The 16,853-nt window shown below is 39.2% G+C and overlaps 1 protein-coding gene across 1 annotated transcript; it reads right to left on the bottom strand.

Annotated features, from left to right (window-relative positions):
- Window positions 1-4,573: 4,573 nt before the first annotated feature.
- Window positions 4,574-14,597, bottom strand: LOC111233484 (ras-related protein Rab-38-like). The gene is made up of 4 exons (XM_022761304.1): window positions 13,814-14,597; window positions 10,114-10,244; window positions 8,411-8,560; window positions 4,574-7,554 (listed from the first exon to the last, which is right to left on the bottom strand). The coding sequence occupies exons 1-4, from the start codon at window positions 14,004-14,006 to the stop codon at window positions 7,333-7,335; spliced, it is 696 nt and encodes a 231-aa protein (XP_022617025.1). The 5' UTR covers window positions 14,007-14,597; the 3' UTR covers window positions 4,574-7,332.
- Between the last annotated feature and the right edge of the window lie 2,256 nt (window positions 14,598-16,853).

The following is a 16,853-nucleotide window of genomic DNA, read 5'->3' as shown; positions in this document are numbered from 1 at the left end:
ACACATGTTTTGCTAATCATTCTGGTAGGCACTTTCTTGAATAATCAAGTTACCACAGTTCATCCTGAGGAGACCATGAGCGTCCATTCATTTCACTAAAAAATGAAAAAGTCAACCTCATGGTGGTGCTCTAATTCTAGGATAGGACTCATCTCCTCTGGACCTTGAATGTCATGGCAATCCATCAAGCAGTTGTTGAGATATTTCAGTCTGGACCTACGTGGTAGATTGACCAATTGACCCACATTGCCATCCAGAGCCATACGAGTTTACTCTGGTCTGGTGGAGAAACAGAAAAGGAAACAGAAAGAGGTCATTTGCAAAAACAAGGAGAGACAAACTGATTTTTAAGTACTGTTCTACGCAGCATGCATCATGCATCATGCATCATGAGTGCTACCATATAATCAAAGACAATTGAAAATCCCAGAGCGCTAGCACAGAGACCCTCGATCACTGTATTTGAAGGGTACTTGAAGATGACAGGGTCCTCACACAGTGCACCATGGCTTCTTCACAGGTTAATCCAGCCATGATGGTATGTGATCTGAATCACAAATAAGCTCTCAACCGAAAGGAAACGGATTTCTTATCACAGCAAGTCCAAATCTGTCCAGCTTGTTGATGAAAGGTCTATCAAATGACAGTCACACCAGGACATACAATCATCGACCAATACTCATTCCCCATTCCCTATTTCACACGACACCACGTTATAAAATGAAACAGTTCACTGCAGAGTAAGAAATTCATCCACTTGATGGAACAAGCTGCAACACATGTCTGGTAAGAAACACTTCATCTCTGCTTCTGAGGCAAAAGCAATAATAGAGGCATTAGAAAACTAGAATGGCATTCGGTGGAGTGCGTACCTCCACCAAGGTCAAACAATCCTACACGTCAGTCAGATCCAGATTGTTATCTGAATCTGCAGCCAAATTGTGCAAAGTCATTTAGCTGTCAACAACATGAATATGTGTTTTACATCAAGATCCAAACACAGTTTCCTCTGAAACTGAAGAAAGTGTCGAAAAATGCCCTATTTTCGCCATGTTTAAGAAGGTGATAAAAAATTCCTGGATCCGCCCCTTTAATTTTAACCATGATTTCATGGGTTTGTCCGTGGCCCATGCCCCATCCTTCCACCGAGTTTGGTGCAAAAACAACTCAGTACTTTTCATACGTGACATACCTGACGAACCAGTCCTGTCAACTTGTGGGGAGGAGCTTTCCATATCAGAGGAGAAGCCAGGTGCGGATTATTATCAGTATTTTGCAAGCTAAGTTAGCTAAAATAAGTCAGACTTCGAGATCGGGACCAAGGTTTGTCTAACATTAGCAAAACATTATTAGCTGTTTGATAACGTATCAACCCGAAGGCTCATGTTATCTATTACTGTTTCTGTGAAGGAATTTTCTCCTTTTTGTGTTGTTTTGTTATTTTGTAGGCCTTAGCCACACTCAAGGAGTTTAGATCATAACAACCTCACACTGTCAGACAATGGATCACTGTCTAGCTTCAATTATGACTGTAAGTGTCTAGGAGCCACAATCCTCCGTAGCTAAGGTAACCAAGGTCTTCTAGATACTGAGGCAGGGAAAAGCATAACTCAAAGAGGACTGTCCAAATCCAGTTCCAGTCAAAGATGAATGAAGTAAGCAAAGGACAAGACACATGTAATATTAATTAGGTAAGAGTATGGGACAATGACCAGGCTTAAGTGACCAGTAGAGTCTTCACACAGATAGGTTTAGACTATAGTTTAACCTTATTTGAGTAAGGTATGGGAAAGTGTTATATATATAAATATGTTACCTAGGAATATATACGCCCTGTTGGACCAGACATCTTCAGAAATTGGTGTGACACTAATCTGAGTCCCTTGCTGGCTGCGTACTGCTCATCATTTTCTCCTCGGTGCACATCAAGCTGTCAATAAATACTTCTCCCTGATGAAAAAAGGTGGAGCTGCAGGCGAGCGGCTGAGGGTGGGTGGAGGTAGAGGTGGGGGCCAACTTGCATATACTAAATACCAAAAATACTAAATGAGAAAAAAAGTGAATTACATCAAAGGCAATGAAGGAAAAAACTTCAACAATATGTAACTGTGAGGAGCAGAGATGAGGTTTTAGGGGTTTAATCAATACCAGAGAAAGCTACTTTGATTCAAGTAAAAAAGGTACTGTGATTATAAGAATGGTTATGATTAATGCACAGATAATTTTCCTGTGTAAAGTGTTATACCGTAACCATACAGACTTCTTTACAGACTCAAAGCACTAAGGAACAAAAAAGCTTTTCCAAAGTCAATAATTATGAGCTTGATTGAAAAGAGCTTTTAACCAGTCAGACTGTCTGGTGGTCACTCACCTCTGCTAAAGTGTAAAATCAGCAGAAGACTGATGAAGACTTTGACGGTAGCAACCATCTTCATGTTGGACAGGATTCACTGGGAAACATTGGAAATGTTGATTATGAAAAGAATATATAATTATATGAATATACCATGTGAAACACAGACTTAATTTAGCCACATCATCCTAAACATATGAGATACAAGGAAGAGATATCACTCAGGTATATGTAATATGGAAATGTGGACAAAAAAGCATCCAATTCAAGATTCACATGGGGGTGTGAGGAAAAGACGTGCCTTTTGAAAGGCAAAATCAGTCTGTTGAGGATTTTTTTTTTTGAAAGCTATTAGCCTTAAAAAAAAATCCAGAATCAGTGGTCCAAATGTAAACAAAAGTTAACTAAAATTCAAAACACTGAAATTTTCTATAATCACTCTTGAATTGATGAAATCTTAATTCTTAAGTTCTTAATACAGTAAAAACAGGAGGAAACAAGCCTTGATTTTGAATTATGCTGACTTGAATCTACAAATCAAACACTTTAAATATGTGATGTGATTGTAACCGGACCATGTGGAATGTAAAACGAACATTTACAGAGATTTTAACTCAGGAACATGAGAACGAGACGGATGCATGACAAGACAGTGGAGACACGAAATATGTTTGTTTTGGTCTCAGCTCACAGATTAAAATGTCAGATACTCCTCTTTCACTGCCGTCAGTCTTCTGCGATGCAACAGGTTCCTCGTGAAAAAAACAACAGCAAATGCCAATAATCCATCTCCTCTCACGAGAACTGAGGAGAAACACATCAATTCAGCAGGGAGGTTGTGCAGCCAGCATCTGCACAGGCGACGACCGTCTCCCTATCTGGGGGAATTAACAGTGACCTCTCAGTGTTGATCTTTGCTTCTTCCTTCTTCCACTGATTTCAGTCAATGTCACCTCAAAGCTGGGTGATCATGGGAATCTCTAGCACCAGAACAGTCTGGGATGTGACAGAGAGCAAGAGAGAGAGAGAGGAGAGAGGAAAGGACAGGAGTATACGTCCAAAAATAGAAGCCAAAGGGGCAATGAGAGAAGAGAAGAGCTGCAAAAGGTTTCACTCCTACACAGCTGGAGTGACAGAAGAGCAGAGAGAGAGAGAGAGAGAGAGAGAGAGGAAGAGTCCAAAAAAGATGACACATCCCAAGAGATTCATAATCTTAACACCAGTTCATACACAGGTTTCAACCGGAAAACACTGCACACGTTTCACTTTTAAATGAAACCATAGCTTGTTGCTCCCTCTAGTGGTTCAAACCACTAACAAACACAGCAGGTTGTTAATTGCCTCCTAATCCCTGTGCTCACAGTTTCATGAGATATGAGCAAAGGGAGGAAGAAGTCACGTTAAACTTGTAGATTTTTAGATATAAACCAGAAATAAGTGGATAATGTATAGTGAAAACATATAAGACTGTCAGTTTTTTTTCAATACAGTATTTGCATTTTGATTTAGGGACTGTACATAAATTATTGTGGCTGAAAAGATGGCTGAATATCTCAGAATAGCCTAGCTCCCAAATTGAACATTATAAGAATTTTCTCCTTTAAAAGACAGAGCAGCCACTTTTATTTCCACAAACACTGAAAGTGTAGCTGCGTACACTGCTCAACAATGTCTTCTGCAAAGCATTTTACTTTCTTTTGAGGATTTAATTGCAGTGACAAAACAGGACATAACACATTGAGTTGTTGCTTCCATGTGAGAGATCTCATGGGGATTTGAAAATGACGATGACGTCTGTGTTTTCGTCATGCATCAGGTGATTTGACCAGCGATCCTTTCTCCCCAAATATTTTAATAATTTCCTGCAAAGCATTTATAGCACACTTAGAGAAAACCTTTTCAGACTGAGGATGGAAAACAGAAACACTCTCCCCTCTGCCAGAGAGTGTGGCTATTATCCATATTCTGGCACTGTGAATTGGGATCTTCACATGGATGGGCGTTAAATTACAGTGCATTGCCCCTCAAGCAGAACAGTAAGTAGGGAGAATATCTGAGCTGAGCAACACATACACACACACACACACACACACACACACACACACACACACACACACACACACACACATACACACATATACACACTGCTTTTGACAATCATCCATATAATTAGGTTTGGTTTTCAAGCTTTTAATTTCAGAGCAATACAACTGCAAGGCAGAGGGCAGAGAGAGTAAAAACAGGAAGACAAACAGTGAAATCAGTAAAAATGAGAAAAGGAAAATAATTTCTATTGTGTAGTCATGCTACCTGTTGTTGCTGTTCTATAGCCAAGATGTGAGCGAACGACGACCGAATGTGTGCTTATATTTCACTTTTAGAAAACAAGAAACCGATACAGGGTTTTAATAATTCAAAAAAAGAAAGCATGTTTGAGTAAAAAAACAGCAGAATTGAGATATGAGGATCTTTGAAGAATTTGACATTTTAAAAACTGCATGACTGATTTTAAATTATGCAAAGGTGTTACGCAACTGTGATGACTTTTTGACAATCCATCTCCAAACTCTATAATCCAACCAGAATCCCATCTATCAGTCAGCGTTTTATAATTACTATGACATAACACAGTTGTCCTGTTTGTGTGGAATAACATCTACTCTCATTATTATGTATGTGGTGCATTGCGACGACTCTGTGGATGTCTGTGGAGATGCGTGGGTGTACTGAAAGCTGTTTGTTGTTGAACTTTGATCCGAGCTGAGCTTACCTTTGTGGGCACAGCCATTTGCAGCTGACCACTGCTTTGAAAGGACAAAATACAAAGTAGCCTTCTAGTGTATCTGAATTTCCAGAACTAACCTCAGATCAGACCAGATAAACAGGCCAGACACTGTTTGCTTGGTGAAATATCAGTATGCAGATACACAGTTTAAGTCTCTGAAACGTAGCAACTTATTGTTAATAACATTTGCATTATAGCTAAGTTTAGCGGGAGTTTCGGATACTGTGCTAACCAACGGAAACGCACATCACAAGATCCTTGTTTTATCTGCTATAATGTGAATACACTATAATAGACTACAGCCATGCTAGCAGTTCTGTAAGGCTGTACTAGCAGTGCTTGTGCAGTGCAGTGACATGCTAATGCCAGCATGCTATCATGCTTACAATGACAATGCTAACATGTTAATGTTTAGCAGGTATAATATCTAGCATCTTAGTTTCGCGTGTTACCTTTCTAACGTTCGCTAATAGGCACAAAACACAAAGTACATCAGAAGGTGATGAGAATGTCATAGTTTTGCATAGTTATTAGTCATAAACCAAAGTATGGGCCAATTAAAAATCTGACCTAATGATGGCGCAAGAGGAATATTTAAAAACAGAATTTTATGGCAAGCTGATAAGATTCTAGACCAACGAGGTGGACCGACACACAGACCAACGTCACCAGCCCTAAGTCCAGATTTGGCATGGCTAAAAACTAGCATGACGTAGCTAGGGTGATAGCTAGCATGAACAGAAACCGCCACTGTGGCAGAACACATAAGGAGTGCCACCTTCTGGAAATTGAAGATAACCATCACCACTTTAAAAACAAACACATTTATTGGACAAAACCACATCATGTGTATTAAAGCTACGATGTCTTTAAACCAGCACTGCTCACATTAGCTCACAGTCTTCTTCTGTGCGTTGGCCTCTCACTGTCACATTTGGAAGTTTCTTGGTGCAGTACTACCAAGCATTTCAATTGTCTATCGCCATCTGAAGTATGCAGAATTATGTATTGTCACCCTTGTGTCCTCATGAGGCTCGAGATTACACAAAATGCCAACCCGCCCATAAAAAACATTGCTGTATAGGGCCACTAGTGGTCAAAAGGTGACTTTAAATTCTCAGCTGAACCTCTGTAACTCAACAGAAGCTGCTGTTTAAACATTATGCAAATGCATGGTTTGCATTTTTCACTGATGACATCAACAAAATAATGTCAGTGACGAACATCCGAGACAAAGTCAGGCAGTGAGGGAGATGATGAGGAAGAGAAAGGGAAAAATACTGACTTGTGCCACAGATAAAACACACATATAATCTTGTTTAAAAATACAAAACTGCATTCTCACAGCTAGTCATGATCACCTTTAAGTAGAAACACAGTTATACTTGGACAAACTTAACACTTTGGCCTGAGCGGGTGTGAAACTCATGAAACCATCTTGTTGCAGTTAAATACAGTTAATTTATATTCTAGATACAAAGCAAACCTAATTTGAATGATCTTATAGAAAGCATGAATGAAGTAGCTGTGCCATGACAAGTACAGCTAGATAAAGTAATTAGCATTTCATTTAAAAACAAAATCCTTTAAAAAAGGATTTTTGCCTTTTAAATGAAACAGATGCTGTTTTTCTCACATCCAAAGAACAATAGCATCTGCTGTGTGTTCTGCTCCAACAAAAGCATCAAAACAAAACCAAGACCTTCAAAATGTTCAGGCAATCTGTTATTCACAAGTGACGGTATTGAATTCTAACATGTCATTTTGAAGGAAGAAATCAAATTCTTTCATGAATGTCTTGTGTGTTAAATACGTTGCTGTGAACTTGACAAATCAATTTTAGTTAATTTATAAAAACTTCTCTGTTGCAGGTGTCACTTTTTCTTCCAAACACAAAAACCATTTTATCAAAAGGTTTTCAAAATAAAAGACTTTTTGTGATGATGGAACAAATTTTGACTCAATTTCTGTTATAAAAATAAAGTAAATTCATGGTTTGCAAATCTTCTCGTTTTACATTTTTAAATCCTGAACTGTTAAACTGTTTCCTCTGACGAAATGCATTTGTGAAGGCAGAGGGAGAGGATGCAACTCTAAGTTACAACATATTAATTATTCAACAAAGTAATCTCCACACTCCTCTCTCTGTCTCCTTCCAGTCTTTTGGTTCAGACCCATCCCTTTCCTCCCTCATTCAGTCGTTGTCTCTGTCTCTAGGCTTAAGCGAAGAGCATCCTGAACATCCACCGAGTCCTTTCTCCTTCACATTGTAATCGAAGCGAGGCAGAACCAGGACGCTGCCCTCCGGTTCGCTTTTAGAGGCGGCGTTGGTCGCTTCGCTCAAGGCTCTTTCCTCCTCCACAGTAATGATATTTTTCACTAAACACGTGATGGCTGCATCGATGTTGGTGTTGTCCTGGAGAGAGAGGTTGAAGGTAAAGGGTTAGAGGGGGATGATAAAGGTAGAGAGAGAGAAACAAGGGAGATGGAGGAAGAGGAGATGTCACAAAGATCAAGTCCACACTTCAGAGGCAGAAAGGGAAGATACAGTGAAAGCAGAGATTGAGCACAAAAAAAAAGGCTTTTCACTGCAAACTATAAAAAACTGTCCTTCCAGCTTGCAGCTTTCAAATATAGATGAATTGAATAAGTAGATAAATAAAATCTAATCAACCAAACAGAGCAGATGTACCACAATACAATCCCTTGTCCACAGATCTTTTTAACTTGTTGGCAGCTACAAATGGCAACCAGAGGGAGGCGAATGAACTTTGAAGTCCAAAGTAATATGAATAAATGACATTTAACTGGACACTTGGCCTAAATTAGTTCTTAGACGTCCTTTACTGAGTCCAACTTAATTCAGGATGAAGTTTTGTTTTTATTCTTTTATTGTATGTGTAAATGTGGCACCTCCTGTGTTCCAAAAAGATGAACATACGAGCAGCAAGTCCTTTAAGTTAAAAGTAAAACGCAGACACTGATGGAGCCAGAGAAGAGTGAAGGTGTACAGAAAGGAGAGAAAGAGAGACCAGAGTAAATATAGAAAAATAAAGAACAACTAATTGAATTTTCAGAGGAGCGTGTGAGAAATAAGGCTAATAAGAAATGGGCAGAGAAAATGTGCTGTCAGATATGTTTGCAGAGGAAAATAAGAGGAGACAAGAGCGAGGGTGACAGGAACACAGAGAGTTCACTGTTTAAAACAATATTTGCGTTCCACATAAGTGATTTTTGAAGACACACAGAACAAAATCAAAATCAGGTCTCACCTTGGCAGAGGTTTCGTACCAGCCGACAAATCCGTACTCCCTGGAAAAGTTCTCCAGTTTGGGCAGTTTGGGGCACAGACCGTGACGACGCTGGTCACACTTATTGGCCAATAGAACGGCGGGAACCGGTCTCCCATTGCTCAGAGCGACCTGACAGAACGAGAGGGAAGATAGATGAGACAATGCTGTTCCGTTGCAAAGGCCCCCTATGGATGAGGCCAAGAAATGCAGCTTTCACTATCCAATAATCCACTGCGTGCTGGTCAGTCGTTTAATGGAACGTTTGGATAACCTCATTGAATCATAAAGATGAGAAATATCCCATGACCACGATGTATTTACCAGGTGCAAGTGACGTCTTAATCAGCCGTCAAGGATATGGCTCTTCATTGGTTGCTCTTCATGCTCCTCTCTTTTGTGGCATCCCCCAGGGATCTATTCGCAGTCACCTTTTTATTTACTATTGACTTCTGATTCTCTGGCAGGGTCGGACTAATGGTTCCTAAATCCTGACTTGTCACTAAAAGTGACAGGCCTTCAGCTGTAAAATTCCTGATGGAGGATATCAGGCAGGCAAACTCAGTGTCCTCTTTTAAATCTCCTCTTAAAACTTTATTTTATCTAATGGCTTTTTCTTAACTAGTATATTTTCGGTAATTGATTAAATTATTTATCTTGATTTAGATTTATGTCTCTGATTTTACTACTTCAATTCTTTGTTTTTAATATAAAGCACCTTGTTTTGAAAGGTGCTATATGAATAATGTTATTATCATTATCAACCTAGCACAATGATTGCTAGTTGTTTATTGTATTTTTAAAATAACCTGTAAATTGTACTGGGAACCCAGGTATCATTATTGGCTATTAGAAGGTAGCTTCTTGATGATAAACATTGAAATTTTTGACTTTATGAGTCGATGAGGAGCAATTGAATGCACCATTAGTCGTGTTCTCAGTGAGGCTGAAGTATTGTCTTTGAGGGAGAGGAGCAGATTCCCTCTAAAAGCATCATGGGCTGGATGCTTCTACCCCCTAAACCCAAACAGGACCCCTGCTCTTATATCTCTTGATGGCTCCTTTTTGTGTCTGTACTACAGTTGTTGCTGCATCACAGTCTTTTGACTGTTGTTGTCGTTGTACGATTTGCAGTCTTGATCATTTGAAATATTGCTGCATATGCAATTTGTTGCATAAGAAAAAACAACTGTATAAAATCCTATAAGAGAAAAAAAAAACATCTAAACAATGCACAAGCTAACTTAACAACCTGGAGTGAAGCAAGTTGACACTTGGTCTGATCAGGTTATTAAAAGACCTTCTGGGTAATGTGGCAAGTCATGACTGAAGCAGAAGTAGACCATACAAGTGGAAGCAAAATGCCGACACAAAAAACTTTGAGAAGGCAGACAGCATTAGAGGTTAAAGTAATATTCCAGCAAAGTTTTATGACTAAAAACTCTCACTCCTTGCAGCTTTCGTAGGTAGTTTTAAAGTGTAATGTTGCTTCAATGATACAGGCTTGCTGTAAAATTAATTAGAGAGTGGATATTCTCTTCACCTAAAATTAAAACAATTACGCTTGCAATATATTTGGTCTTTAAACTATCATTCACTTCTTTCTCTAGTCTCTTTCTACCTCGTTCCTTCCCTCTTTCCTTCTCTTGTCTTGTTTTAATCTTTGCTCCCTCCAACAGATTTACCTTTGAGTCAAGGTCTCCTTTCCACTTGAGGATGGCCTGAAACGTGGATAGTCTGGTCATGTCGAAGACAACAAGGGCCCCCACGGCCTCTCTGTAGTACACGCGGGTCATGTTGCCGTAGCGTTCCTGCCCTGAAGAAAACAGAAGAGATGACAGTGTTAATAGAGTTTCCAGGAGCTGAGTTACTCCTGCACAGGGCTTTCCTTACTTAGACATGATCAAGAGAAAGTCGAATTGCAAAGCCACGAATGTGATCAGAAGTAAGTGACTTCAACCATTTTACAGACAATTTTTTTCTAAAGTCACGTGACTTTGTTGCTGCGCTGCAACACCAGAGCCCTTCATAAAACTTAATAAGATACCTGAGAATATTCTTAGCTCGAAGCTAAACTTGATTAGTACAGACCAACTTAAAATAGAGACATGGGAAACTTCTTCTAAACTGCAGTGAGTCAGTCACACTGTCCTGCCCTCAAAGTGACTTCATTAAGAGATTTATATTGCAGACATGAACTCTTCATTTGCAGCATAGTTTACCTTCGAAGCTGAGGGTTTAAATCTGCAGCTAAAGATTATTTAATTGATTTATCTGCCTATTGTTTCCTCAGTTTAAACAAGTAATCATTTTGTCTATAAAATGTCAGAAAACAGTGAAAAATTCTTATTATAAGAAGTTTTAATCCTGTGTTTAACATGTAATTCGGCATGTTTTTTGAAGGGAAACTATCACTGTTGCTGTCTTTCACACTGCTGCCTTGCATCCTTATTACAGTTACATATTATAATCTGTGAAACACGTATTTAGCTAACGAGTAGACAGATTTCATCATCAGTCATATGAGCACACAGGCATGGGGCAGAAAATAACCCAAAATGACTGAGGGCTTACGAGGAGATCAACATGAAAAGTTGTTTTTGTGCCTAAAACTACACAAATCGCAAAAGTAATAAGAAGACAGAGTTCATTATCTCAAGAGGGAAACCTGCCTGTTAGCTCAGAGAGCAGAATTAGCTGTTAGCTCCGGGGATGAGGTCAGAGCTCTGAAATTAATGAAGGCTGTGGGTGACTTTACACCAAAACTGCAGGAACAAACGCCTGTTTTAAGGTCAGACGGCTCACACTGTGACTGTGTGTTTGAGGAAGTTTAATTGCTAATGCTAAGGCACCGTGTCTGACACGTTTAGAGTTTCAGTTTGGGAAACAGTGACATCCGACAGATGAGCAGCCGATGGCTTTGGATGGAAAATGTGTCACGTTATGTTTAGAATTTTCCAGGAAAATTACAAACAAGCGTGCAGAGACTCTTCTCATGATTCTCTATGAGCTTTATTTCTACCCCAATGCTGTGCATGCATTCTAACTGATTGGTAAATGAGAAACAGTAATGATACTAGTGTAATGACTGAGTCAGAAAATCTACCAGAATGCAGAAAAGAGTTGTAAGTTAAAATTTTGTTGTATGCATTCAGGAAAATACATCTTTTGTTGCATGTAAGTACATGTGTATGCATGACCGTGTGTGTGTGTGTGTGTGTGTGTTTGTGTGTGTGTAACTGAATATATGAATAAGTCTCTATCCTGGAAGCTAAGTTCCTCCACATGATCCTAATATAGTGGTGAATCAGCAAGAGAACATCTGATACACACACACACACACACACATACACACACACGTATGTACACACACACACACACACACACACACACACACACACACACACTGCACATGACCTACAAACAGCTGATACAAAAAACTAACATGCTCAAACACTGAACACACACAAAGGTCTGAGAGCTGTCTCCTAACAGCAGATACCATCTTTGTCTTTCACTCGCCAAGAGTGAGTGTGAGACTCTCTAAACAACATCTGATCAGTGCTAACAGTATAAGATCAAAAGTTCAAGACCAATAGTGACCAAGGTTTTGGTCAACTTCTGTACTAACTTTCTGGAGAGAGCATCGCTCTAAGGGCTTAGACAAAGTACTAAAATAAAAGCAACACACAGCTTCATTAGTTCTTCAAATACTGTTTTGCTAACTCCGAGGTTGACGGTATGAACGCTCCACAATTATTCTGTAAAGATGCTGTTTATAGCAAAAGACCAGCCCAGTGATCGCAGAAACCAACCTAGAAGTTAGCCTTGCTTCAGGCTAAATTGCTGGATTTCAAATGGAAGTTTTGCATTAGATCTTAAAGACAATTAGCTTGTAGCAAGTAAAGACGTACAGCATGCATTGCTAGCCATTTAAGCCCTAAGTGAAGCTAACTTTAAGGTTGGGCTACAAAACAATGTCATAACTTGACTTTGATTGATGTTTTTGTCTTGTTTTAGTGAGGGAATTTAAGTATTTGTAAAGTACTCTGTGATGTATGGTGTTGAAAATTTTAATCAAAATCAACGGTACTTGCTAATTGCATCTTGTCAACTTGTGTTGACTGTTATGTGTGGGGGGCGTACTGGATGAGGGAGCAGAAACTTCGATTCATCCAGATAAACACTCAATCATACACACAAAACACTGATGCAATTACCGCTTTCACACACTAGCATAGATAATCTGCCAATTCTGTGTGTGTGTGTGTGTGTGTGTGTGTGTGTGTGTGTGTGTGTGTGTGTGTGTGTGTGTGCATGTCTAAAGTCTAACGGCCTGAGCCGGACTTCTTCATGTAAATGACGGCGCTTATCAGCTGTCGAGTTGCTCAACAGCCACAGGCTCAATGAGAAGAGGTGGAAGATAAACTACAACATACTTTAATGTGTGTGTGTGTGAGAGAGACGGCTGAGGGACGAGGAAGAGAAGTACTTCCAAAGGTATGTGCAATCAAATGATGTGCAAGTAGAGAGACATGATGGTTGAAAAGCTGAAAGCTGAAAACAAAGAGCTGTTTTTGTTATAACGGCTAATCTGGAAGGCTGTGGGGTGTATAGAGGGTAACTTCAACATCTCCTCTGCAGAAATGGAGGTTAACCACATTTTCGAGGCGGTGACTTGCCATATCATGCATCATCATGGTTGGATGTGTCAACAAGATGTGAAACTGAGGAACTGCAGATTACTCTATATACTTTTAGGGTTTTGCATCTTGGTTGGTTGATTTAAGATATCTCTAAATACATTCTGACTGCAAAAGCAAACCAATTATTACCAAACCAAAATATTTGCAGTATATTTGTAGTTGTATGCAGAGCTATGTGTTTATTCATGTATTTGTCAACAATGTATTTGCACCTGTGGACACCCAAAAAATGATGTATAAGCAGATAATGACTGACAATACAATAAAAGAGTTGTAATAATACAAAATATGCTTTATAATATAAAGCCTATGTTACACATATGAAACCATGAACATTATGACAAAAATCTACAACATATTCTACAAATAGCAGCTGATCATATCTGACTTTCTTGAATTATGTAAGTCTAGTCTTGGTACTATTTAAGATGAGCCTAACCCATGTCTGCAGACCAGTTTCCACGTTATTGTTTTACCTGGATAAGCAGTGAGCTTTACAGTGTGACATCATTGTCACCTGAGCAAGTGAAGTGGTATTTGACCATGCAAATAAGCTGCTCTTTAAACACCGGTGGTTTATATAACTACTCCCGAGAGGTGTAACAGCTCATTCATATTTCATCTCCCACCACCCACACCCACACCCACACCCACACACACACCACTTTTTTGTACGCACCGGCAATGTCCCACAGCTGCAGCCGCACCACCGTCTTGTGATCCCAGTTGAGCACTTTGAGGGCGAAGTCGACTCCGATGGTGGCTCGGTAATGCTGAGAGAAGACCTGGTGCACGTAGCGCTTTATGATGGACGTCTTGCCGACTCCGAGATCACCGATGACCAAAACTTTGAGCAGGCGCTCGTGCTGCATCACTGCTCCGGTTGAGCGCGCGCGTTAAATGGCTGGCACAGTGAGGTCTCCAATTATGGATTCCGCATGAAAAAAAGTTACAAAATGCAGAGGGTTTGGCCAGTGACGGTTGGTCTGAAGTCATGTATGGAGGCGAATAATTAAAATCCTAAGCAATACTTTTAATTTTTGCCACTTTAAGAACAAATAAAAGCTCTTAAGTCCTTATCTTTGAGATAATGTCAGCGCAAAATAAGATTTCAAAGCAAATTTTACAACTAAATACGCACTATAAACGCCAATATTAATAATAAAAGAAGCAAAAGTTATGTCAAAAATAAATAATAGAAGCTCAATACGATTTTAGTAATGTAAACATAGAAAAAAAACCCACTAAAAACTCAGTCTGCACAGGTTGTATCATCATCGTTACCGTCTTCATGAAAAAACTTGACGTCTGCGAGTTTAAAAAAAAAAAGAGAGAGAACTTTCGGATTGTAAAACGCTGGAGTTACTGAGGCAAAGCAGATAAACAATCAACAACGAAGAAAAAAAAACAACAAACCAACGACAAAGTGTTGTAATGTGTTTAGCCTACGGTTTTTGTGCTCATCTCCCCCCACTGCCATGTCATCACTGCGGCGACAAGGAGGCTGACAGTCCCTGCTGGAGCTGCCGGTGTGGATGACCACGCCCCCGTACTGTCCGTGTCAGTGTCTCTCCGTCTGTTGTCGTCACAGGCTGCGTTTAGGGACAAATTTCAAACTAAAGACTAGTTACCTGGGGCCAAAGCGCAAAGAAAAACTTTTGGCTCAGAGGTTAAGCTAGGGTTAGAGTTTAGGTAAGGCTATCCACAATGAATGGAAGTCACTGCAATGTCTTAACAAGGACAGCTGTCTCAGCATTAGTGAATCATGTGGCTGCAACTCAACACAGCACACAATGGAAAAAAAAGTTACATGAACTTTTTGTGTTTTTATCCAGTGTCATGCTTCAGTTTAATGAACAATAACTTGTGTGTGATACATGCTATTTATTGTTTATTCATGCATTTTATATAATCTTATTTTATCGTATTGTTTTTTGTTTTATTTTCTTGTTTTGTGAGAATAAGTGTGTTGTTATCATTTTTCTTTTTAATCTAATTTGTTGTATTTTATTATTCTATTACTTCCACGTGCTTCTTTAGTCTTGCTGTTAATTTTAATGTTATTATTTCTGTGCTCATATTCATTTGCACTTTGAATTCTCTTGTGTATGAAATGTGTTATATAAATAAACCTTTCATGCATTGACATGTGAGGCACAGAGGGTGGACACAATAACAGAAACAACATAACAGTGAATCTCTTAAAGAACTGTCATGCCCTTTTTTGTCTGTGCAGTTTTCTTCCTCGTGATTTGTATTTGTCACATTATATTAATTTTACTGTTTCCTCCTGGAGCAAGATACATGAAGACGTGAAATGATGAAACAGATGTCAAACAAGACATGTGCGATGCATATAATTTTCTCCAACCACAGAAAATAAACTGTGCCTGCAAAGTTTTTATGTTTCATTAGACTGCACAGATACGATAGCCTAAATACATTAAGTGAAATAAAAGTACAGCTTTCCCTTTAATAAATGACATTTCCAGCAGGAGAATAAACCATGTTTCAAAGCCTCATTATGGTTCATGGAGGACAAGAGTGACTCAAGTTTACTGCAGTGACTCTGCAGCTTGCTGACATCAACCCTAAACAGAAAAAGAAAAATTATTCTCAAAGACTGGATGACTGAAATTCACATTGTTTCCAAAAATGGTGACAAGAACTGATTTCTGTTCTACATCAGGAAAAACAACTTGGAACGCCATGTCCTGTCCACATGACAAAAATCTTGTGCACTTCTAATACAGGCAGTTTGTTGCTTGGTATCACACATGTCCCTGAGTTTCAGAGTCAGCTGATGTTAAAAACTCAAGAATAGAAACAATCATCAAAAAATTTGAAAGATAAACATGCTCTCTCTTTTCTCAGCTACAAACATTCTTCCAAATCCATGTGAGACTCAGAAAACATCTAACAAATTCATTTTGAAGCTCTGCAGTCACTTGAAGTGGAATAATTTTCCAGCTTCAAAAAAAAAAAAAACCCCAAAAACACCACACATGTAGCCTCTTTAAATGTCAACTCCTACAACCTAAAAATAATCTGAATTCTTCTCATCTGTAGATCTAAATCTTCATAAGCTAAAGCAAAAAATAAAATCTGCCCTGCTCATCTTTATGAACTGGCTTCAGAAAATGTCGAAAACACAGCACATAAATACACACAAACAAGTTCCTGCTTTATTGCATGTGTAAAAACCACACCTCCCACATTGCAGCGCGTCTATTTCCGTGTATGCGCACTGATACATGCGCACATGGCCAGCGCAGTGTGTGTGTGTGTGTGTGTGTAGGTGCAGCTTCCCTCTTGTTGCACTATTTGTGCAGGATGACTCTTGAAATAAACATCACAGAACAAAGAACAAACGCTAGTATTAATACAAATCATTATAATGTTACAGAGTTTTTTTATCTACTCAGTAGTGATTTTATAGCTGGACAGGTTTTGACTTTTGCTTTTTCATCTTGTATACGACCTATTTACTTACTTAAAGACACTGAAATATATCCATGTATCTTGTCACTTGCAGATCATGTCCCCAGCAGATATATATATGTCTTATTCCACCTTTTTTGGCCCTTTATTGGCCGTAGCTGTTGTTCTTCAGCGTTGCGCCTCTGCACGGTCCTTTACGGTAGTGGTACTGATGCGGGATGAGTCAGGCTATATGATGCTGCTGCTACCGCTGCCATTTCATCAGCAGCGCAAACCTA

This window comes from Seriola dumerili, unplaced genomic scaffold, assembly GCF_002260705.1.
Source record: "Seriola dumerili isolate Sdu_G_001 unplaced genomic scaffold, Sdu_1.0 BDQW01000393.1, whole genome shotgun sequence".
In the NCBI taxonomy this organism is placed as follows: Eukaryota; Metazoa; Chordata; class Actinopteri; order Carangiformes; family Carangidae; genus Seriola; species Seriola dumerili.
This window is presented reverse-complemented; position numbering and strand designations above follow the sequence as displayed.

Coding starts and splice junctions, on each gene's coding strand:
- LOC111233484 (XM_022761304.1), bottom strand. CDS start 14,006: ATGCAGCACGAGCGCCTGCTCAAAGTTTTGGTCATCGGTGATCTCGGA. Junction 10,245..13,813: donor GCAGCTGTGGGACATTGCCG/GTGCGTACAAAA, acceptor TGTTTTCTTCAG/GGCAGGAACGCTACGGCAAC. Junction 7,555..8,410: donor GGTACGAAACCTCTGCCAAG/GTGAGACCTGAT, acceptor CTCTCTCTCCAG/GACAACACCAACATCGATGC.